The following is a 23,637-nucleotide window of genomic DNA, read 5'->3' on the forward strand; positions in this document are numbered from 1 at the left end:
GACAACCCCTACACGTGCGGGATGCCTGGTGTAAAGGGTCAAGGAGGTATTGGTATCACCATGGAGGTAGAAAAGCTACCTCCATGGTATCACATACCTCCTTAGTGAACCTATTAAAGCCACACTTGTCTTGTTTACTTGGCTGAATTCAACCATGGAGGTAACAACTGACTTCAGAACGCGAAACAATGATGGGCGTTTAAATATTTGCCTAACGTGCATTGGGCGGGTTCCTCAAGCAGGAAAAAAAAAGGACAAAAGCAGCAAAACAGAACTGTAAGAAAAAAAAAACCTATAAAACCAAACGTCTGTTGCTGTTTTTTTTTTTACATGGATGCATTCAATCAATCGTAGAACAACAACAAAAACCCTCAAATTTTAGATGAGCCTGCAAATACAGTTCGAAGAAAACTATAGGTTTAGTAAATATGAAATAAGCCATGTGTACAGTCATGTCAATCATACTGCAGCATGATACATGTATTTTGTAGACCCTACTTTGAAATGGAATTTCCGTAAGCAAATAGTATAAAGAATTTGAACGAATAAATTGACACAATCCATTCGGTCTTCCCTGGCAACTGAACATGTTTCATTTCGTTGATGATACACAAAATATGTGTTCCTGTTCGTTTATGTTCGTTTGTTTCTGGCAGTAAATATTTGGGTGCACGTAATTTTTCACCGTATAGGCTGACTCCCCCCACCCCCCCCCCCCCAAAAAAAAAAAGTGATATATAGGCCCTACATCATTCTGTTCCCCGGTGTGGCGGCATGCAACAAAGCGCAGCTGAGATGTTCAATCACCAGGGGGTTTCATCAAAAATATACATAATTATGCCTAAGTTCAGATCAATTTGAAATTATGGTATACCACTGGTTTTTCTGTTCAGTTTTATTGAATGTTTTTAGAATCCACTTCAAATTGTTCTAAAAATTTAAACAGTTTCCTTTGTCATTATCAATGCATGGCTGCAAGAGAATTTCTCTAAAATGTTATTTTTTCTTTAGAAAGTTATAATAGGCCTACCAATGATTGAAGACACACGCAGCATGTTTATTCCACAATTTTAGATTGATTTTAGCTATTAAGATAAACATTTAGGCCTACATGTTTAATTCTTTGTGAAACATCCTCAGAGATGAAACGTCCCCGTAGAGGGGATTCCGACTGGGTAAAGCACCCTCCATTAAGGGTCTTCGTGAAAATTTCAAAAACAAACTATTTAGTAGTAAGACCGATGATTTTTATGATCCTCTTTTATCATACCGACGAACTGACTGTTATGTTTGAGCAGGGAGGTGGAACTGGTTTGAGCGTCACACGAGACCGTTTCATGTGGCTGGAGGACCGCTTCTCAAACGATTTTCGTTTTTTATACTGCCTCCTCGACTCTTCCTTCTCCTCATTCCTCCACTTATAAGCCGGCTGCGGTGCGCATCATCCGACCTCAGGGCTGTTTGACAAGGAAAATACCTGCGATGCAGAGGAGTCGCCCCGACGCAATGCGCAATGATATGTCGCATTGCGGCGCGGTGATCTGCCGGAGTTTCCCTGAGAGGTGAAAATGGAACGTCATACTTGCGCTGTGCATGCCATATGCATGCTACATTCTAGCAAACCCTCCCTAGCTACTTTTGCCGCCACCACATCCCGCTACTCCGCGCCGCGAGTTCATCATCCCCAAGCTCGTCGTACTTACGTCGTCATCTGCAATCGCGCGTGCGTCTCCGCTTCGACGCCTCGCCTATGATTACTGTGTGTTTCTCCGTTGCTTCCGCTCTTTCGAAGTTTTTTCTCCCTCATTCAGCGCGAAGGAAGAGTTTATAGTGCGAGCGAAGCATTGTGTTATCTCCATCTATCTCATCTTTTCTGTGAAGCTGTATACTGTGCGTTCGCCGTACCAGAGTGCAGTCAAGCAGTGACACACAGTGTGAAGGCGCATGCATCAAGCTGATAACTAGACGATCGGTACCATTCATTGTGTCCGTCGTGTGTATCATCATAGAAGACATCATCGTTTCCAAGGCCCGGGTTTTCTTGAGCTTCTGGAAAGAAGTTAAGTGAAGAAATCGGGACAACCCTAACGACTTAATTCCAACAGTAGTCCGGCGCGCTAACTCTCTAAAAATGGTAAGTTGACGGCAATGTCTTATCATGCGATCTCTTTGAGACCTCAGACGCTCGGTCTTACGTTAAACATGGTTAGTTAGATGGACCGTAGAAAGGAAGTAGAGTCTACTGGTAGGCTTGGCAACGAGGTTTCGGTAATCCCGGAGTAAGTTCTTAGCTGGACCAAACACTAGTCTTGGGGCGTTTAGATAGTAGACGGTTCTAGAATCTACGGCTTACGCTTTCTAGTTTTAACGTTAGCACGTTACTAAACTGGTGTAAAAAAGAAGAAGAAGAAAGAAAGAAAATAGGCCTTTTGACGGCAATTGTGCACTTTACGGCCCTATATGTCAGCTATGACTTTCTTTGTACCGACACCGTTTCTAGGCAAGTGTGAAAGGGATTGTAACAGTTAAGTTAGATCTTCTAGTAGGCCTAACACTTCACCGTGAGTTACAGTACGACTTAATACGAGGTGGGGATTCATGTTTTGAAAATTCCTAAGTGAGATAATGAGAAACCTCTTAAACTTATGAAATATGAAAGAGCATAGTAGATCTAAAGGCCCCCTAACTTCTAACTTAGTTGTCTACCAAACAGTTAGGTCTACTCTAGTTGTTTAGGCACCTACATCAATCTAACGACAAAACGTTAGATTTTATTCTAACATTAGCCTAGAAGGATTCAACGTTTATTTGATGAAAATTGGTTTTCAATATATTAAATGGCAGAGATATCTAAAAAAAGTGATAATAATAAAAGGCGACAGGCCACGGCTTTTAGTTTTATTAAAGGTCCTGTTTTATAAGCTTTTACCTTTGGGAGCAGTGATTTAAAAAATTTTCAAGACTTTTGGCATTGCTGCATACATTGTAGGCCTGTGTAGGTCTAGTTTTCTAGAGGCTCTGTGTAACGTTAGGGCCTAGACTAGGTCAGTTGTATCACAAAAACATCTTAACTAGATCTAGGCCTACCATTTAAAATTTTTGCAATAAACCCTAAAATATAAGGAGATATCACTAACGTTAACATGTTACTTTTCTCATTAAACCATGTAACTTGTAAGACAGTTTAGTCTGGAAACATCTTTAAATATAACTATTGTTCACATTTTGGAAGTATATTTAACAATACTTAACATTGATTTAATATACTGCTTCAAATTTTTACATTGGTCGTTTCTTTCCCTATTGATATTTAACTCACATTTTAAAAATATTTGAAAGCACTAATGCTGGGTTTTTGTGTATCTGTGTAGATTATGCCTTTAAGATCTCTTTGTTTCACCTTGTTTTTCGATATCTCAGCCATTTCAAAACCGATTTTCATCAAATAAACTTTTGATACCCCTAACTTACAGCTGTACTAGGCCGTAGAATTGCAAGCTCTTTGACATCTCATAGAGTGGTTTCTGAATATCTCGCAAAACGTTAAAAACTTAATCCTCACCTCGACCAGAATTGTACACACCCTTTAAAACATAGAATAGTGTCTAACCGGAATAAATTAGAGTGTTCTCGATCTCGACCCTACACCATCTCGACATGGCCACACCATCATCTCGAGAGTTGAGACCCTCCCTATTAAAGTAACAGTAGAGTCTAGGATCTACACAATCTGCTAACGTGCCAAGGTTGACTTGAAGAAGAAATTAACTATATAAATTACTATTTAAAAAAACAAACAAACACACACACAAGTCATAACAATTCATTTCTTGTGTAAACTTGTTCTAATTGTAGATTCTAACAGTTATAGAATCTAGAAAGGGGTCCAACCATGAGAGACTAACCCGTTAGTCTAGTTCTAGCTAATCGATTTCAGATTTGATCCTGTAGGCTGTATCCATTGTGGCATTGAAGATGATAGTCAGGTGGGAAAGATTCGTTGTTATAAATGTTATTTGGGCTTAGCAAGTCACATAGTGGATGCTATAAACATTAATAGTTCTAACCTTCCTTGGATCATTGCCAGTTGAAATTTTTGTCTCATAGATTGTCTCATACGAGTCAGAGATCGCAGGTCATTTCATGTCTTATTTTAATACTCTTAACTCAATCATGTCTGACTTTGGGCAGAATCATGTATAGAAATCAAGATGTAGTTTTGGGGAATCATGTTTTGAAGAAATGAGTTTTAGGAAGACTTTCCATGACCATGGCGTGTCAAGGAAGTAATTAGCAACCTAACAAATTAAATAATTTGTCAAGTGAAATAAAAATTTACCTGGTGACCTCAGTGATCCAAGCTGTTGAAATAGAAAATGCACTAGATCTATTCACCACAATCTTCTCTTACGCTCTACTGTCAAAAAAACATTTGTATTTTATGACTAAAGGCTTTGTGCTGTGCCCTCATAGTGCAATGACTCAGAGATTCAAACTTGAACATTTTGTTCCAGATATTTTGTTCCAGCTCTCCTACTGGGACCAATGGATGGGCAAATACATTGTCATTTACATGTCTACCCATTCACGCTTTAGAGCCACCTACATACTATTGCAACACAAAGCATTGGGTAAACAGTCCAGAAGAGCTATCTAGTCAGTAGTTGTAGCACTTCTCTCGAGATGAAAATTTGTGTTGTAGATCATAATGGACTGCCATTGACAAGATCACTAACTGTTTATTTTAACTACAATATCTCCCTTAATGAGTGAATGAAGTAGTTAACGTTTTTAGAGCTTGGTTGAAGAGACGACCATATCCTCATGGATGTGATATGAATCATCCATGCTTCAATGCAGCGATACAATATAAGGCAAGAGAGTTGAGGTAAAAGCATTTAAAGGGTGTGTACAGTTCTGGTCGAGGTGAGGATTTAGCTTTTAACGTTTTGCGAGATATTCAGAAACCACTCTATGAGATGTCAAAGAGCATGCAGTTCTAAGGGGTATCAAAAGTTTATTCGATAAAAATCGGTTTTGAAATGGCTGAGATATTCAAAAACAACGTGAAACAAAGAGATCCTAATAAAGTTGTGGCATGTCGCCTTTTATTATTAGCACTTTTTTTGGATATCTCAGCCATTTGAAAATCAATTTTCATCAAATAAATGTTGAATCCTTCTTAAAATTACATGCTCTTTCATATTTCATAAGAGGCTTTTCATTATCTCACTTAGGAATGTTGAAAACATGAATCCCCACCTCAACCAGTACTGTACAGTCCCTTTTAAATGAATTCTTTTAGTGTGTTCACTGGCTGCCTTCTCTGACTGAAGACTAGATTCTAGTTCCCAGCTCCCATGTGAGATGAAATGAATGGCAAGGAAGTAAAATATCATGGAAATGAGAATTTAAGGAGCCCTACATATCGAATCATGAAAAAGTTAGCTTGTTTCCATGGGTGGTAAACTTCCCTCATCATCATACTGTAGATGTCAGTGAATTCCAGTGAGTATAGTAATCCTGTCAAAATTAGTATTTGATTAAATAGCAAGACATAAAAGTTTAGAGATTTTTTGCTTCAAAGTTCAATGCTACTTTTGTATTCATTTTTGCAAACTTGAGTTTCGCTAGGCACTATGCGAAATGTTTGCTCCTATCTTGATTATTTGCACGGTATTTTTTGTAAGAAATGTTCAAATTGTATCCATATATTGCAGCAATAAAAATATCTTACAATACTAGTAAATTTTTGAGTTGCTTAATAAGTGCTATGATGAGTGAAAAATGGTTTGAAGTTACCATCTGTGCTGCTTTTAATACCCCAAAGCCCTCGTTCATGCTATCAGCTTAAAGGAAGTATGATCATCATGTAATTCATGCAGCATTACCCTCCCATTCATACAGGTGTGTTACTTATCCATTATGCAATTAAATTCTTTGTGCTAAGAAGTCTTTCTTATTTGGTTTTCCTCAAGGATAATTAGCAAAGAGGTTTGTAGTTCAATCAGATTACCCCTTTAATTGAAGTTCCGTGATTTTTAAATTACCAAGCCATTCTCCATGACTTGTATTGTTGCCTTTTCTGTTAGCTTCCCAGAGCTCTCCCATGGAGACATTGTGAATACATTTTTAATATATCTATTCTACCCATTCACACTATCATTCCATAATGCCTCATCCATCACTTCCCCCCAAAAGTGAAAAGCTCTGTCATCAACCTGTGCTTCTATGTTAAGTTCTCTGTTTTGTCCTGGGCTGCTGTCTGTGTGGAGTGCTGTGAAAGCTGCAGTTGCATGCTCCCTACACGTAGATCAACACTTGGAACAAGATTTTAGGTTTCCTGTGCAAGTCTGAGGGGACTTGAGCTGGTGGCCTGCCAACTTCATTTGCAAGGATGCATGCTGTTATGCTAAATATTTCTGGAATCTGGCAGCTGTCTCCTGGCTGAACCTGCTTGCAACGCTTCCCTAACTCGTGTAAACTTACTCCTCCCCTAGCCTGGTTGGCCGTGTCAAATAAAAGGAAATGACAGGGTGTCCTTTTTGATAATGGTCTTTGCAAGTGACCAGGATTGGACATTATCAAAGACTCTATTAAAAAGTAAATTGAGAGAATGTTCATCATAAGTTGAAAATTTCAAGTAAATAGCCAATCAGATTGGGATTGGATAGAGGATGTCTTGATTAAGTATGCAGCTGTCTTGCAGGTTAGATTCTGTGGAGATGTGTTCGCTGTTGACAACTGTTCAGTGAAGAACGTTTTTCTGCCAATTTGTAAGGAGTTTTCTTCAGCTATCACCTGCTTGCTTGAAGAGAAATCTTGACATGTCACCATACATCATGTATGAAATGCATGTGTGTCATTTTTGCTGCTTTGCTGCTTTGACTATATTTTTAGATAGACAGTTTCTTCAGGCAACAAAATGTGTTTAATCTTTTCCCTTCTTTTGTCTTTCCTATTGAACCTTTCCCCATCCTTCCACATCCCCTTTTTTATTCTTCTTGTCTCCACAATGTTACTTGTCTGCAATTGTACGGCCAGTCCCAGGAACTCACCATTAATGTAAGCAATCCAGCTTCTGTTTGTAATTATGTTGTCATCTGGTTGGAAATATGTTCTTTATCTGTTGAATATCTTTCTGTCCATATTCTGAATTTCTATTCTGTGACAGCCTTTGTCATTTTGACTAGCAAGATTCCTTTTCCCTGTGTGCATTTATTTGTGAGTAGAAATGACTCCTAAGTGAACTGTAAGTCTCGGGTCTGAAACGGGTATGAACTTTACTTTGTATAATGTATCAGCAGCTACATTTTAAGTGTGTGTACCAAACATTCTTGATTGCTAACTTGCACAAACTATGGCTTGTGTTGCACAATGTTAAAATTTCTTGTGGGAAACTGACCAGTAGAAGGATTACACTGACACGCTCAGCGAAGAAAATGCCCCATACTGTGTTGAACCCAGAGAAGGAATTTGTAAAAAACAATGTGTTGGAGAGGAAGGAAGTAAACCTAAATGTGCTTTTATGGCGAGCAACCTTCGCTAAAGAGAGTCTGACTCGGAAGTTCAAGCAGATATTTGGTTTGTTCCTCACACTGTGATGGTTGCTAATGTGTACACATGTTGATTATGAGTAGCTAACTTAACATAGTGAACTAATCAATGCCAATGAACTTGTTCTCAGTTACTTTAATTTGTAACTATATGTGGTCTTTGCTGTTCTGAGAAATGTCTGAATAAGTTAACATTTGCTTAACAATTGAATTTGTATCTATGTGCTTGAAAAGAACAAAATACCCTCCTGTTTTTAATTGGATTGTGATGTCAGTTGTCCTTCATGTATGTGATATATTTTGGTATGTGTACTTTTACATTTCTGTCATAATAGAGTGCACATGTTATCTGTGTTTATTTCATATTCTCTGTGAAAGAAAAAAAATTATAATTCGGTCTCTTTTTCACTCTACACAGGCTGACCAGCTGACTGAGGAACAAATTGCAGGTAAGAGCAAAGCCATGAATGATCAGTAACAAGTAGGTAGCATCCAAAGCAATGCCAAGGTGGTCGAGAATGCTGAGGAATGATATTTTTCCCTGTACAACAAAACTTTTGCGTACCGTTCTGCACAGTGTCTGATGTCTACTCACAGAAGTGTAATGTCTCTCTGTAAATTGATTGTTTTTTTGTTTTTTTGTTTTTTTTTTTTGGGGTGGGGGGGGGGGAAGTGTTATTTAAACCAGAAACAGTCTCAGTGATCATGAAACTTTGGTTTTGGAACCAACAGCCATTTTTGTGGTGTGAAACTTTCAAACAAACAGCGATTTCTCTTTTCTCTGAGCTATTGAAACCGTGCAAAACTGATTGCATTTTCGTCAGATTTGTTGTGATGCAAAAAATATGCATGCCTCTAAATGAAAATTAACTGATACAAATTGTCGGTTGAGCTATGCAGATACTATATACAAGCTGTAGAACTTTTCAGAGAATGGAAGGGCGAGCAAAACTGTGCATGACTACACTCTGAACAAGGAATATGTTTGTGTTGATTCACAGTGAACAAAATGGAGACCAATAAGCCAGGACTACAATGCCCAGACACATTAGCTATGTAGATGAGTTGAGGTTGGTGAACCCTAATCAATTCATTCTTGCTCAGAGAGCCAGAGCTAATGACATTTATGGGCCAATTAAACAGATTGTCTCAATGGACAGTGCGCACAGCTGTACAGCGCACTTTGACAGCACGCACATTGACAGCATGGAGCAATCAATGTCAATATAAGCCATGTATGCAAGTGGTTACGGTTTTACTGAATGCACTAATTGTATTGATTGTCACGTGCTGTCATTTTGCTTGGTTGTCTTACAATAGAACGAGGGATGATCAATGCATGACATAGTTGAAAGATTGTCACGCATGCATTATACTGGTGCATGTGTATGGGGCAGTTACCAACTGCATAAAATGGTAGCTTGAAGCAAGACTAGGAGGGTTGCATGACAAAGAATAAAGGCAGAGCTAAAGGTTTGTCTTGCAGTGGCAAAGTATGCTATCTTATAGGCAACATAATATCACTTAACATCATTATCAGGCCAGTGACTTTTCAGGAATTACCAAATTATACTGGTCTGACATGGCTGGATAAAAATAACAGTAATAATAATAGTAATAATGAGAATAATAATAATATTGTTGGAACCAGTCAAAGAAAAGAACAGGACCAGGAAATTTTAGGTTTGCACCAGGGAAAAAAAAGTAAAACTGGGTATTTATTGGTGTGATAGGGATAGATCGGACAAGTAGAAAAAAAAAAGGTAAGTGTGTACCCCTGCTCTTAGCGAGGCACTTTTTAAACAGACCTGTGGTCTAAATTATTTGAACATGTTTAATCACAAGTCTGAGTCAAGTTCTAATTGGCAATCTTGTAGTTTTGCACAAAACAACCAGAGTTTTCTGAACATAGCAAATCATTTGAGAGTTTATCATGTGCTGCCCTAGGAATTTAGACACAGCTCCTTTTATGGCTGGTTGCATGTCAAAAGGTAATGATGCTTTACATGAAAAGACATATCAATTTATGATTGATGGAAACCAAAACCCAAATACATATAGATGTGGATTTACTAGTGAAAGCAGCAATATTAGTAGGACACATCAGTGAAAGCTTGAGGAAAATTGAACAATCAAATAAATAGAAATTAATTTACATGTATAAAGATTCTTTGTTGTTATTGCTGGATAAGAAGACTACTACAGTTCATGACATCTTCGATAACAATGCTAAGAAAAGATAAGGAGAATTCCATGAAAATTCATATGGAATGTATTCCATGGACTTTTTACTGACACTTTAGGGTAACTTTATTCCCCTTGCTTTTAGAAAGGAGGAAGTCAAGTGCTCCTTCTTGTACTGGAAAAGTTAAACTACAAGTATACTGAAATTTCTTTTATATTTTCTTTATATTGTCTATACATGATGAATTGATTTGAATTGAATGTGTGATTTTCCTCAAACTTTCACTGATGTACAGTATGTCCCAAAAAAAAATTACAACGGGGCCCTCCGCAATGATATCTTTAAAAATAGTGAATCAATCTAAATACAAATTCAGGGTATGAAACTATAACTCATTGCCCACATCTTACAGAAAACCCCATTCGATTTGCTTCAGTGGTCAAAGAGAAATACGGAATTTTGTAGAGGATGTCGGGAATCTCTTCTGTCCAAGTTCTGTCTATTGTTCACACACAAGATCATCGAAATGCTAAACTCGGAAGAATCTGATTCATGACATGCTTTACAACAATCCACATTTCTCTGTGACCGCTTAACCAAATCGAATGGGATTTCTGCAAAATAGAGCTAAAATGTTATATTTCAAGACCCTGAAGTAGCATTTGAAAAATTTAATCATATTGGGCATTATCAATGCGAAAATCTTATTGTAATTTTTTGGGGGACATACTGCAGTAAGTCGCCCCAAAAATTACAATCAGATTTTCGAATTGATAACACCTATTATGATCAACCTGTGTACATGCTACTTCAGACTCTTAAGATATAACGTCTTACTATACATGTAGCTGAAGTGTTTTAGCCCAACAGCATTACCTAAAATGCAAGTTTTCAGTGATTGGTGGACAGCAATGGAAAGTGAAGGTTGAATCAAAGAAGCATACACTACGTTCTTGTTTGTAAGTTGTATCGCGAAGTCCTTACATTAGTAAGGCATTTTACAAATTATTTCTCCGTGCAGAGTTCAAGGAGGCTTTCTCCCTCTTTGACAAGGATGGCGACGGCACCATCACCACCAAAGAGCTGGGAACTGTCATGAGATCCCTTGGTCAGAACCCTACAGAAGCTGAGCTTCAGGACATGATCAATGAAGTGGATGCTGATGGTGAGGCCCTTGCAATGCACTCATTTAAAGTCACACAAGGCAGTTTCACACTGGTAAAACTTTGCTTAGCTAAGTGTGAAACTTAGCCTCATTCTGTTTGTAATCATTAGAAGTGTGATAACACTGCTGGAAGGACAGCACCAGCTGCACACCACCACAATTGCTTAGTGGAAAAACCATAATTAAGGCTGTAAAAGGTTGTAGGTGAGATAATTTTAATAAGGACAGAACACAAAAGCCCTGAATCCATGTAGAGTAAAGGATGCCACACTTTTAGAAAAAAATCCAAACAGTGACAATCGGACATTGCAGTAAAGCGTTTCATCCTACAAAATCCTGTGCAATGGGCTGCAGTATGTAACTACATTGTACCTGGGCTAATTTATTCATAGTGTAAATGTCAATGAACAGCACTTTTACATTGTACGTGTACTTTATTTTAGTGTGGCAGGGACCTTATTTTATGGCACATTTCAATGAATTTAAAAGGAAAGAAGTACACAGCTTCAGGCTTGAATCAGTGGAAGAAGGTATTCATTTCATTAATCTAGTATCCATGATATGCGTTTTTTTTAATGCAGTATTTGTTCTCTGATTAAAACCTAGGCAACGGAACGATCGACTTCCCCGAGTTCCTGACAATGATGGCAAGAAAGATGAAGGACACCGACAGTGAGGAGGAGATCCGAGAAGCCTTCAGAGTGTTTGACAAAGATGGCAATGGATTCATCAGGTATCCTGATGATCTGCATGAGGCATCCATTTACTGCTAAAGGGCAAAGGCTGTTAACTTGAAAAACATTCATATGTAAGGCATGGTATGAATGTAGGTTATCTGTAAAGTCTTGTCTGTAAATGGTCCTTTTGTATGATGCTTAGGGACAATTTTATTTTTCCTTGCTTTGAATGCAAGATTCTGATTTGCCTGAGTTACAATTGCATTGAAAGTTTGATTGCATACAGGACAGTTCTGCTAAGGTGGTGAAGAATGGTATGAAATGTAATTGAAAGAAACTTTTGGGCATCTTCAGTTAATTAAATACAGTTATTCCTCAGTTAAATGCAGTGTGGTCATGAACAGTCCAAGAACTATAAAATCTGACTAACTTATCAGTGGTTATTTGTCCTCTGCACAATAGGAAAATCACAAGTGTTGTACAGCATTAATTGAGATAGATCTTTGACCAGTGTAATCCTGGGCCCTGTTTCATAAAAAGTTGATATGATAGCAACTCTTGCTGGAATGGCAATTGTCAGGACAACGACAAGAATCCAGCTTCCCGATTGGCTGTTGCTATTTGAAGTTGCCATTGTAGCAAGAGTTGCCATCCTAACATCTTTTATGAAATGGGGCCCCGATCTCTGGGGATACTAAAATGTGTGAGTTTACCTTAAATTGATGGGAATTTTGGGCAGTGTATTTTGCACGTTTTAAAAGTATGGTCTTTGTATCAGTTTGATTCCAGAAGAATTCATGTTTACAGCAAATTTAGATGACCTTTGAAGCTCTAGTGATATCTGATTTGAACAGAGCAAACTTTGACTTCTATCTCCTCGTCCCTGCAGTGCTGCTGAGCTTCGTCATGTTATGACAAATCTTGGTGAGAAGTTGACTGATGAAGAAGTGGACGAAATGATCAGGGAAGCTGACATTGACGGAGATGGACAGGTCAATTACGAAGGTGAGATTCAAGGATACGTAATATTGTTGCATGTCTGTTGCACTGTTAGAAAGCACTTCTTATAGATAGGGAACGTCCGTAGGCACACAAAACATATTTCTGAAATATTCACTTATAACTACATTTCATGAAGATAAGCACATCCTTGCGTGGCTAGTGTCCTATAGAGTACTGAAGTAATTATGTCACAGTCTTTTCTTTAACTTTGGTTTCACTAAGTTCAAGCATTATCACTCTGGACACGCAAGAGTGCTTAGAGCCAGTTTATGTGATGAAGAATGGCTATGACATCACTCTTTAGTGCTGTATGTGTGTAATACAGTAAAGTTCTGTGAGATCAATTGATATAGCAACAGGTATTTGAAAATTTGAGAAAAATGTCATCAACAGAAAGAAAAGGTTCACAACTTGAATGATATTCAGAAGTGTAGATCTTGAACAAATCACGAACATAACAGTTTACAGTGTAGCTTTGTGTCTACCCTGGACTTTAAAATTGTAAATCATGTAATTTGATGTACATTTATAATTATGCACTTTGCTGCTTCTGTTCATTTACGTGCACAGAGTTCGTGACCATGATGACATCAAAGTGAGCATTTCAATCATCTGGCCTTTCATTTGGACTTTTTTCCCTCCAATCAAGTCATATGCAACTTGACTGCACGTTTTCACTCGCTATCCCACCACATGTGTACATAATACGCCGAGTCTGTGGACTGAAGTACCCAGGAGTCTTAAATTGCAACGACAGCCATGCTGTGACCCTTGCTAAGTGGCTGATGGAGCTTCATATATTGTACATTGGAAATTTCACACTCTTCTTCTGGGGATGCATTTTTCCCCTCCCCCTTTTTTTTTTTCCAATTCTTTTTTTCGAATATGATGCTCATTCCCAAATGTAGTGTAGGGACTGTAAAACATTTCTGTTTGGAAACCAAGTGGCAATCAAACAATATTGCGGTCACATGATTGAAGCCATTGCCAGCATGTTCTTGGAAGTCCTATTCCACCATACTTCTGTATTCACATCAACAAGTGTTTAGTCAAAATTGTTATTTCCTCGACAAAAAAAAGGAAGATATGAATATGTAAAATGTACTTACGGTGTACATTTTGTGAAGTGCCTGTAGGTGTAATTTTTAGGAAGACCACTCTTTATAATTTTTAGTAATTTTTTATACTTGTAAAGAATAGAGTAATGGAACTGTTTTATCAAGTAAAGTTTCCTATTAAAAAACATGAATAAAATCCATATTGTGCCTCTGAACATCCTCTTTAATGTATGTTTTTGATGACTAAAAAGAAATGGCTTACATCTAAGATTTGTTTTTCCATTGTGAAATTGTGGGGGGGGGGTGGGATCTTACAAAAGTAGATTTGTCATTGGTCAATTGTTGAAGGAGTAAAATCCTTGCAATCTTGAACATCAGTTATGAAATGATCAGGTTTTCTTTGGCATTCGTGTTATCAGGCAGATACTGCACTGCTTCTGTGCATCGCGGTAGAATTGTGTGCATTGGTAGAATTGTGTGCATGTGGGATTCTGGAATCTGTCCTCTTTGAGTGATGGGAAACATGAACTAGGATGTGCCTCTTGTTCAGAGTATTCAGAAGTTGCATTGTGTATGCAGATTTCTAAAATGCGTTCAAACCTGTATCATCTTTGTGTTATTATACATGATTGTATTACAGCAAAAATTATTTCCTGTAGAGCCAAGATTTTGTGATAACTGAACCTAAAATCATTAGTACCAAGGGGTGAGTATATGTACAATGTACATGTATATGTATTGATATACGTGTACATTATAACATCTATATAAAACATATTGATGAGTGTGTGTGTGTGTGTGTATGTATACAGTGCATTCCCATTATAACAGAGTCCTCAGAACCAGTAATTTTCTTTAATTATATCAAAATTTCATTATAACCGAACAGATAAACATTAATGAAAACAACATAGAGCGGATAATATTATTGGCCTAAACTTCGTTGTAACCGGAATTTTGTTATAATGGGAGTGCACTGTACTCACTGATCAGCTACAATATAACGATATTTTGATGTATTAAAAGAAAATTGCCAGTCTTGAGGACTTGTAATGTGAGTGCACTGTATACAAATGCCTACGTTGAAATGATTTCTTAGTCCCAACTAGAAAAACAATTTGTTTAGATGCAAAGAATTGAAGTGAAACCGGAATGGGAAATGAAGCGGAACCAGAACAGGAAATTCAGGATCCAATTCACATGATAAATTCCTAATTCAATGTCTTTTCTTTTTATGGTTTTCACAACAAAAGGGAGAGTATATTGTGCTACACATCCATGCGATCCTAGATATTAGGAAACCATGACGACTGTTTGTCTTGCTGATTTTACATATCACCCCGTGAGTCATTAATTTTTTATACTTGCGAATCTCGTGGCTGAACTTGCCTTACTGACAATATCTTGGGACCACATTGAACTTAATAGTCGACCTTGCTCAAGTCAACCTCGCTTAGGTCTAATAATGATCGCCTGAGTTAAAAGTCTTTTCAAGTCCTCTTCTCTTTATATTCTATTGATTTTAATCCCTCATAAATCGACTCGGCTATCTTCAGTCCAGATAGGTTTGACTAAGGCAAAGTTGACGGTACATCTTTGTTTTGTTTTGTTTTTATTTTGTTTTGTTTTTGTTTTGTTTTGTTTTGTTTTTGTTTTTTTGGTGGGGGGGGGGGGGAGCGTATCGCCAAAAAGTTAATTGTAGGTACCGTATGTGTGTGTCTGTGTATGTATGTGTATATGTGTATATACTTGATACATGTATGTATGTATACAGTGTATATATATATATATATATATATATATGTATATATACATATATAATGTATTTATATACATTCATTCTGTATTAATACAGGGCTGTAAACTACAAACGTACTAATCATAGATTTAAAATGGATTGTTGCGTTTGCTTCTTTTTGGGGCCACCAAAATTTCAGATTGAAAGATTTTATTGGTCCAAACGGCCACAAGACAAGTTAGTGTCGAGCCCTAATGTGTATATTATAAAGAATGTTGTAAATACATTGTACATCTACATACATAAGGTCTTTACATAGACCTTCCAACCATTCTGAATTTGGAGGAAAGAATCTGAATACTGTACTGACTATTCCCAGCTCTTTTTTTCCAAAGGAGTTTCCTGTTCCTGTTTGTCTTGATACTCTTACTACACTCTGCTATGGTAACTGCTCTTTCTTTATTACTTTTGAGCACAAATCCTCCCTATTTTTCAGTCAGAAAGGTTGGGAGGTCTTTATGTACGCGTATCACACAACAGTCTCACAGGGACAGGGAACGCAAAAAAAAAAAAAAAAAAAAAAAAAAAAAACGCATATAATATTCTGCATGTAGTGGATTGTGGGTCAATGGTAACTTAAGAAAAAAAAAATCCTTTCCTCGTGAGAGTTTATTATGTGTATCATGTGCATGGTTCATCCAAAGGTACAAAATAATTTTCGACACGACTCAAATTACATCATGGCAAAATCCTTGTACATTGTAATAGACAAAACAATTTGAAAGAAAAACACAAAACATTGAAATTATCTTTGCCGCGAAAATTATACAATATGCCTACACGTAACTTATTGTTTTCCATTACCTTTTCAAATAACACACAACTACATTGGTAAAAACATGCTCTGGTGTTATTGATACATGAACGAACTTCCATACTTTTGATTTCTTTTTTTTTTTTTTTCTTTTGTGAAAAATTGGTTTGGCATTTATCCTTTCACCTCTTCCTGTAATATTACGATATACGATCATTTTTTTTTTTTTTTACTACATAATGAAGTAAATACTACAGAAAATGTATAGCACAGAAACCTATAGTTAGAAACAAAACGCATTTGTTTTCACAATCTATCTGTAGCAAATGGTGAATACTGAACGAGAGCTTTACTTGGAATATAATACACTGTATGTAATATTTCTCTTAGATTTGAGAAGGGGTTCATTCAGTTTGCATTCAATGAATTCGTGATTATTGTCCTTGATGCAGCATTTTGGACAAAAATAATGGAACGTCACTGAACGTCACGAATAGATTTCCCCTATTTAAAGAAATGGTTTTTCACTGGCAGTCAAGTATACCATGATTTCAAATCAAACTCGTAATTTGTTTTATCTGAATGAGATTTTTTGCTGAATGCTGTATTCCAAGCAATATCAACATGAAGTTTTTCTTCCAATAGAGAAAACAGGATTGTGTTAGTAACTACAATTTTTCGAACGAATCAGTTTGTACACACGATTACAACTCTTATCAGTAATATGTAATACTTCATTTGCGACAAACAAATAGGGATCGGTTCCTTTTTCCAACATGTTTGTTACAGTGTAGATCAGCAGTTGTGATCTTAACAAGGTTTGTACATGGGGAGAAAAATTGAAGAAAAATCATATCCCATAATCTGAACACCTCCCTTGCTTTCATTTATCATGCATTGTCCGGCGTGGACTGCTTAAAGGGTGTGTATAGTTCTGGTCGAGGTGAGGATTTAGCTTTTAACGTTTTGCGAGATATTCAGAAACCAATCTATGAGATGTCAAAGAGCATGCAGTTCTAAGGGGTGTCAAAAGTTTATTCGATGAAAATCGGTTTTGAAATGGCTGAGATATCCAAAAACAAGGTGAAACAAAGAGATCCTAATAAAGTGGTGGCATGTCGCCTTTCGTTATTAACACTTTTTTTGGATATCTCGGCCATTTTAATTTTGAAAACCAGTTTTCATCAAATAAACGTTGAATTCTTCTTAAAAATTACATGCTCTTTCATATTTCATAAGAGGCTTTTCATTATCTCACTTAGAAATGTTCAAAACATGAATCCCCACCTCAACCAGTACTGTACAGTCCCTTTAACAATGTCGGAATTTCGGAGTTTGGATATAATGTTCCAAGTTCATCGTGTCACCGGCAACCAGGGATAGCCTGGTAGTAGTGCCGCTGCCTGGAAAGCAATAGATTACAATCATGTTCGATTCTCTCTGCATGGGTCCTTTTTTTTTCCCCCGACATGTTTGTTAAAAAAACAAACGTATATCAGCGGTTGCGATCTTACAGATTTCATTCGAACAGAGGGAGACAAACTGAAGAAAAAGCATCTTCACCCCTCTGTTCATTTATCTCTTGATTCCATTTAACGTACACTGTCACTAATGACTTCCTGTACCTTTGCTGCTAAAATCGCTGCCATTATTGTATAATCACTCCATTTTTTAAACACTTAATGCGCCTTCCTAAGCATCAAGGTTATGAGACTCTTCTGTTATGTGTTTGACAACAAACCTGTTTGTTACATAGGACTCATTCAAAGCTTCAATTAAACAAGCGATGTTTTTATTTGTGGCCAATTCTATCGAGATTCCAGCTGACTCCGGTGCTTTGTATTTCTGCACTGCAAACACTGCGCCTATCCCTTCACATTTTTGTTTGTTTTCATAATTGATCTATATCTTGAAAACAATGTACTTTCCCCTGTATCCTTTATTGATATCAAACTTCTTTTTTTTTTTATACAACTTTGAGTGATAAATACATGTATGTTACAACTTCTTCAATTTTCTCTTAATTTTTGCTGTAGTCGGGGGACTCGGGACATAATGTGGGGCGTTTGATTCAAATCGTTCTGGAAGCACCAAATTTGACCCACGGTTCACCTTTTTTATCATTTTTTTTTTCTTTCGATTATTGACCGGCGCCAAGACTGGCGATTCCTGGGGCGGTCATATTGGTGAAATCCAGTATGGCCGCCATTCAGGTTACAGGTCGATTGCAGCTACAAAACTGAAAGTGCTTGTATAAAAAAATATTTCCACTGAGGAGGGGGTTTTGGGGTTAGAGAACGTGATCCTGATATCATTTTGAGAAATTCAAGATCAAGATCACCTCTCAACGTCTCTTTCAAGATCAAATTTTGGTCAAATCAAGCAATATGGGGCATTTTTGTTATAATGACCAGGGCCCTGTTTCATAAAGCTGTTCGTAAAGTTACGAACAACTTACGAGCGACTGGTGATCCGTTCTGATGTGCTATACTTACCAGAATTTCCATAATTCAGCACAAGAACTGATCACCAGTCGCTCGTAAGTTGTTCGTAACTTTACGAACAGCTTTATGAAACACCCCCAGACCTCTATGCATCTCACATGAAGCCTTCCGCTGAATAAGTGAAACTCCTACTGTATTTGCCCCATTATGTCCTGTTTACAGTATTATCCCCATGCGATTGCTTGTTTCCAACATGGCCTCCATCCAGTTTGCATCCAAGGTGGTGAATCAGGGTACACTAGCAGAGGGTAACATCACCTACATGGTCATCCGGTTACAACTCCCTGCCAGAAATTCAGTGTATCGCCAGCCTCCTGCTGGTGTAGAGCTGTACCATCTCTTTCAACAGAGGGCAGCATCATCATCTTATGATCTTCAGTGAATCACACGATAGTTTTCATTGCTGGTAGGAATGAGCATACACAGATCTCCATCGGACGGATATCCCGAGATTAGACCAGCATTCTTGTAGATGAACAACCACTGCATACGATCATCAAAGTCCTCCAATGGCTATATCTACTGTATACATAGTATAAATATGATACATTTACATTATAGTTAAGGTGAAGACAAGATGGTCGCTATGATGGGCGCATTGCACATCGAGGACAGGATGCACGAGATGATGAGAATAAAGCTTCATTGTGACTTGGGGTGGGTTTACAGCAAGTCGATCCTTTCTCAGGCAGAGCATGTATGGACGTAGGGTACATGGTCCTACAGTTTAAGTTCTACTGGCTAATAATACTGGCCCATTCGTGCCCAAGCTCCTTACAATGTTAATTGACCCTGAATGTCGTCATGAGTGACGTATTACGATACAATCTATACCACAGTAATGACGTCGCAGGATGTAAAACATGTCCTGTCACCAGATAAAGGATTTAATGATATTTTTAGTAGATATTTCTTCTACTAGTTCCAAAATAGCCCCCCCCCCCCAAAAAAAAAAAAATCAATTACAATGTATATCATAGTTATACTTTATGTAATACAAATTGTACATAACTTTATTATGATGTATTTGAAAGGGCATGCGCCAGTGTGCGGGATGCATTTCCTGACATTGCATAATATAGTACACAAGGCAAGTGCCGAAATGTGTCTCGCCCACAATAATGTACCACAACACATTTGTAAAATCTAACTTTGATTGTTATAAAGTGGAATCAAGGCAAAGTGTTAGTACATCAAGAGCTTTGTAAAATAATAGTTATTTGTAAAGAAAATGGTCTAAAAGGAACATGTTGTGAAAATGTCATTATGGTTGATAAAAAGTGGTGTAGGCCTACATACAATTTGATTGTTAGAATGAACATGATCCAAAAAAAGAAAAAAAAAAAGAAAAAATACTCTTAGGTATAAACACAGTCAAACTTAACATTGGCCCTTGAAAGTTTGTTGACCCCTGTCTGTCACCTTTGAACTTGTGGTGAGCTTCAACTCCCCAAGAAACATCTACCACTCCCCAAGAGACATCTACCCCTGTTTGAGACCTATTGACCTTGTGGTGATCTTCAACTCCTTAAGAGACATTTACCACCAGTTTGGTTGCAAACAGTCCTACCGAGCAAAAGTTATGTCATAATCGAAACGCGCCGTAAAAACTTAACATTGGCCTCTTAAAGTTCAGTGACCCCTGTTTGTGAACTTTGACCTTGTGGTGATCTTCAACTCCCCAAGGGACACCTACCATTTGAGTTTGGTCAGAAACGGACATACCAATCAAAAGTTATGAGTCATAATCGAAACGTGCTGAAAAAATTAACATTGGCCCCTAAAAGTTTGTTGACCCAATACTGTGACATTTAACCTTGTGGTGACCTTCAAATCCTCAAGAGACACCTACCATCCAAGTTTGGTCACAAATGGACATATCAATCAAAAGTTATGAGCCATAATCGAAACACACCGTAAAAACTTAATATTGGCCCCTTGAAGTTCGTCGACCCCTGCCTATGACCTTATTTTGACTTTAAGGTGACCTTCCTTTTTTGTAACATGTGTAACTTTGCATATTCACTCTTCACTACAAGTTACTTTGATTGACATTGAAGCACTCAGTATACATGTACAAAGTAATTTAAGTTCTTGTAGCGTTACGGACGGACGACGAACTTACGGACGACGGACGGACAGACGCCGCAGGCAATCCCTTTGTATTACCGTCTCCCCTCACCTCCGGTAGGCTCGACAAAAGTTAATGCACACACACACAGTATATAGTTCAGTTAGTTCAGTTTATTCAAACCAAATCAAACATAACAAAAGTACAAGACATAACTGCAAAAATTCAGAATGATAGGTTTGGGACCCCAGTGAAGCACAGCTTGTGGTCGGGGCCCCTTTACACAGTATACACTACAGTATATATGTCAAGGTGTAACATATTTACATGGAGTATATTATGTACTAATTATACAACATAATAAATGCAGACAAGTACACGTATACCACCTCCCCCATACACAACACAACACACACTCACACTCACACATACACACGCATACACACATGCATGCACACTTCACACATGGCTATAATACACATACCTCATCTCATTTTCTACATTCATGTACCTAATTTCAATCTGTCGAAAAGGTGTCTTTTACACAAAATTTTGAATCGAGACAGTGTAGTGGAATTAATGATATTACGGGGCAACTTTTTCCACTCTTGAACACAGACTATTCTGAATGAATTTAAGGTAGTTTGCGATCTTGCATATGGCTGATGGCTGAGGTTACTCTGGCGATTATTATAACGATGGATGGAAGAATTTTCCACAAACACATCAGACAAAAATGTATTTTGTGGAGATCGACATTTAAACATAAATATTAAGCATTGAAGAGAAACCATTTCATCAAACGGCAAAATATGTAGCTGCAAAAACAAAGGACTACTAGGTGATCTATAGTTTGAATTTGTTATGTACCTGACAACTTTCTTTTGAAGAACATACAACTTGTGTACACGAGTCCTAAATGTGTGTCCCCAAGCAACATTGCCATACATCAATGAGGCATAACAATTGCATTGTATAAAGTAACTAGGGTATAGGCCTACTGGGGAAGGAAGAAACAAAGTTTGGATATTACACCAACACTGCGAGACACTTTAGCGCATACGTTAGTAAGTTGTTCTTTCCAAGATAAAAATTGTAACCCCAAGGAATTGCACATGTTGACTGCGGTTGATCTGATGACCACCACCATCTAAGGGAATAACATTAGTGTTATTTCAGGGATTTTCTTCCCTCTGGATCTAAATAATACACATTCGGTTTTACCAGTATTTAATAACAGTTTGTTACAGCAAAACCATGCAAAGAGTTTACAAATTGCAGAATTAACTGACTGCATTAGAGTGTGAATATTCCTGTGAGAATATAACCAGTATGCATCATCAGCAAATAAGTAAATAAATAAGTAAATAATTGAGACGTAGATTAATAATATCATTTATATAAATCAAAAACAGTAACGGACCAAGAACAGATCCCTGTGGTACACCATAAGTTACATTACTGGATCGTGATTTGGCACCATTAGCAACAACAAATTGTAATCTTTCTTCCAAGTAAATTTTAAACCAATTCAAAACTATTCCTCAAACACCATAGCGTTCAAGTTTGTTTAAGAGTGGTGGTCAATAGTGTCAAATGCTTTTGACAAATCTTAAAATACACCAAGGCAGTATTTCCCATCATCAATTGCACTTATAATTGTATTTACTAAATTCAAAACACCCATACTAGTGGAGCAATTTTTACGAAAGCCAAATTGCTGGGGAATCAAAATATTATTAAGAAGCAAAAAGTCATTCAATCTTTTATAAACTATTTTCTCCAGAATCTTTGAGAATATTGGTAACAAGGCAATGGGTCTATTATTCACACAGACTCTGGCTGATTATCACCATGGACGGGAGCCCGGATCCGCCACTGGTCGTGGAGTGTGGCCTCCATGCTCTCCACTATGCATGTAGGCTCAAAAGTCTGGTTCTAGACTTTTCTTCTTCTTCTTCTTCTTTTTTTTTGTCGATTATTCCTTTTTTAGCCGACTATACGTGTTAAGCCGAGTGATGGCGCAGCTCTACACCGATGTCATACCCCGTTCAGAGTCACCTGTCCCATCCCAGTCCCATCACTGACAATACACGAAACATTCCTGTGTATAATGTTTCAAAGGGCAATTTAAAAAAAAAAAAAAAACAACTGCTTGTTGTTGGCCGGACGTAGAAACACTAAGGCCCGAATTCACGAAAGTGGTATAAAATTAATGAAACCATGGTTTAAACCATGGACAAAAACCATGGAGCGCCAAGTGTTGCACGGAATATTTCGTTACGAAATTTGGTCATTTCGTCGATAAAATGACCGTTCGTTAACGAAATGTTCACTTAGTTGCAAAATGTTGTCATTTCGTTACAAAATAACCATTTCATCGACGAAATGACTGATTTCGTAACAAAATATTCCGTGCGACACTTGGCGCTCCATGGTTTTTGTCCATGGTTTAAACCATGGTTTCATTGCTGCTTGTACCACCTTCATGAATTCGGGCCTTTGAGCTCAAACATGTCAGCCAAGTTCCTCGAATCCCAAGAAAAGGGTGAGCATGGCAGTCACCACCGACAGACATCGAAAGACATCAACATGCACGGACGAGTATGTGCTAGTAATCGGTACAGGGCTTGCAGAATAATGATCCCGGTCTTTCTCCCAATGCTCCACATGTCGCACTTTCGGCGATCACTCGTTTTGTATGTTTGTTTGTTTGTTTGTTTGTCAGCATTGTAATGGGCATGAAGTACTGCCGACTGCAGCTCACAAGATTGAAAGTTCTCATATGCAATCAGAGTATGTTTACGTTTACAGTTAGAAGTGAAAGTACCCAAAATGGTGAAAGAATTATGAACTACGGGTGTCTG

At 37.6% G+C, this 23,637-nt stretch overlaps 2 protein-coding genes across 3 annotated transcripts in view; both read left to right on the forward strand.

Moving 5' to 3' along the window:
• The first annotated feature begins 1,637 nt into the window (after positions 1 to 1,637).
• On the forward strand, positions 1,638 to 13,858 carry LOC140233610 (calmodulin). Of its 2 annotated transcripts, XM_072313712.1 has the most exons (7): positions 1,638 to 2,134; positions 7,045 to 7,065; positions 7,975 to 8,005; positions 10,763 to 10,906; positions 11,513 to 11,639; positions 12,473 to 12,588; positions 13,156 to 13,858. In XM_072313712.1, exons 1-7 carry the CDS (start codon positions 2,132 to 2,134, stop codon positions 13,182 to 13,184), a joined length of 471 nt encoding a protein of 156 aa, XP_072169813.1. In that variant the 5' UTR covers positions 1,638 to 2,131; the 3' UTR covers positions 13,185 to 13,858. The 2 variants fall into 2 exon arrangements, with proteins under 2 accessions (XP_072169813.1, XP_072169821.1); XM_072313720.1 differs by lacking the exon at positions 7,045 to 7,065 and having other exon boundaries at positions 1,640 to 2,134.
• Positions 13,859 to 18,892: 5,034 nt separating this feature from the next.
• LOC140233344 (formimidoyltransferase-cyclodeaminase-like) overlaps positions 18,893 to 23,637 on the forward strand; it is a 46,645-nt gene continuing 41,900 nt past the window's right edge. The window contains exon 1 of the mRNA XM_072313454.1: positions 18,893 to 19,021. Within this exon, the coding sequence (XP_072169555.1) occupies positions 18,893 to 19,021 (129 nt within the window). The remainder of the gene's footprint in view (positions 19,022 to 23,637) is intronic.

Source organism: Diadema setosum, chromosome 1 (assembly GCF_964275005.1).
Source record: "Diadema setosum chromosome 1, eeDiaSeto1, whole genome shotgun sequence".
NCBI lineage: Eukaryota > Metazoa > Echinodermata > Echinoidea > Diadematoida > Diadematidae > Diadema > Diadema setosum.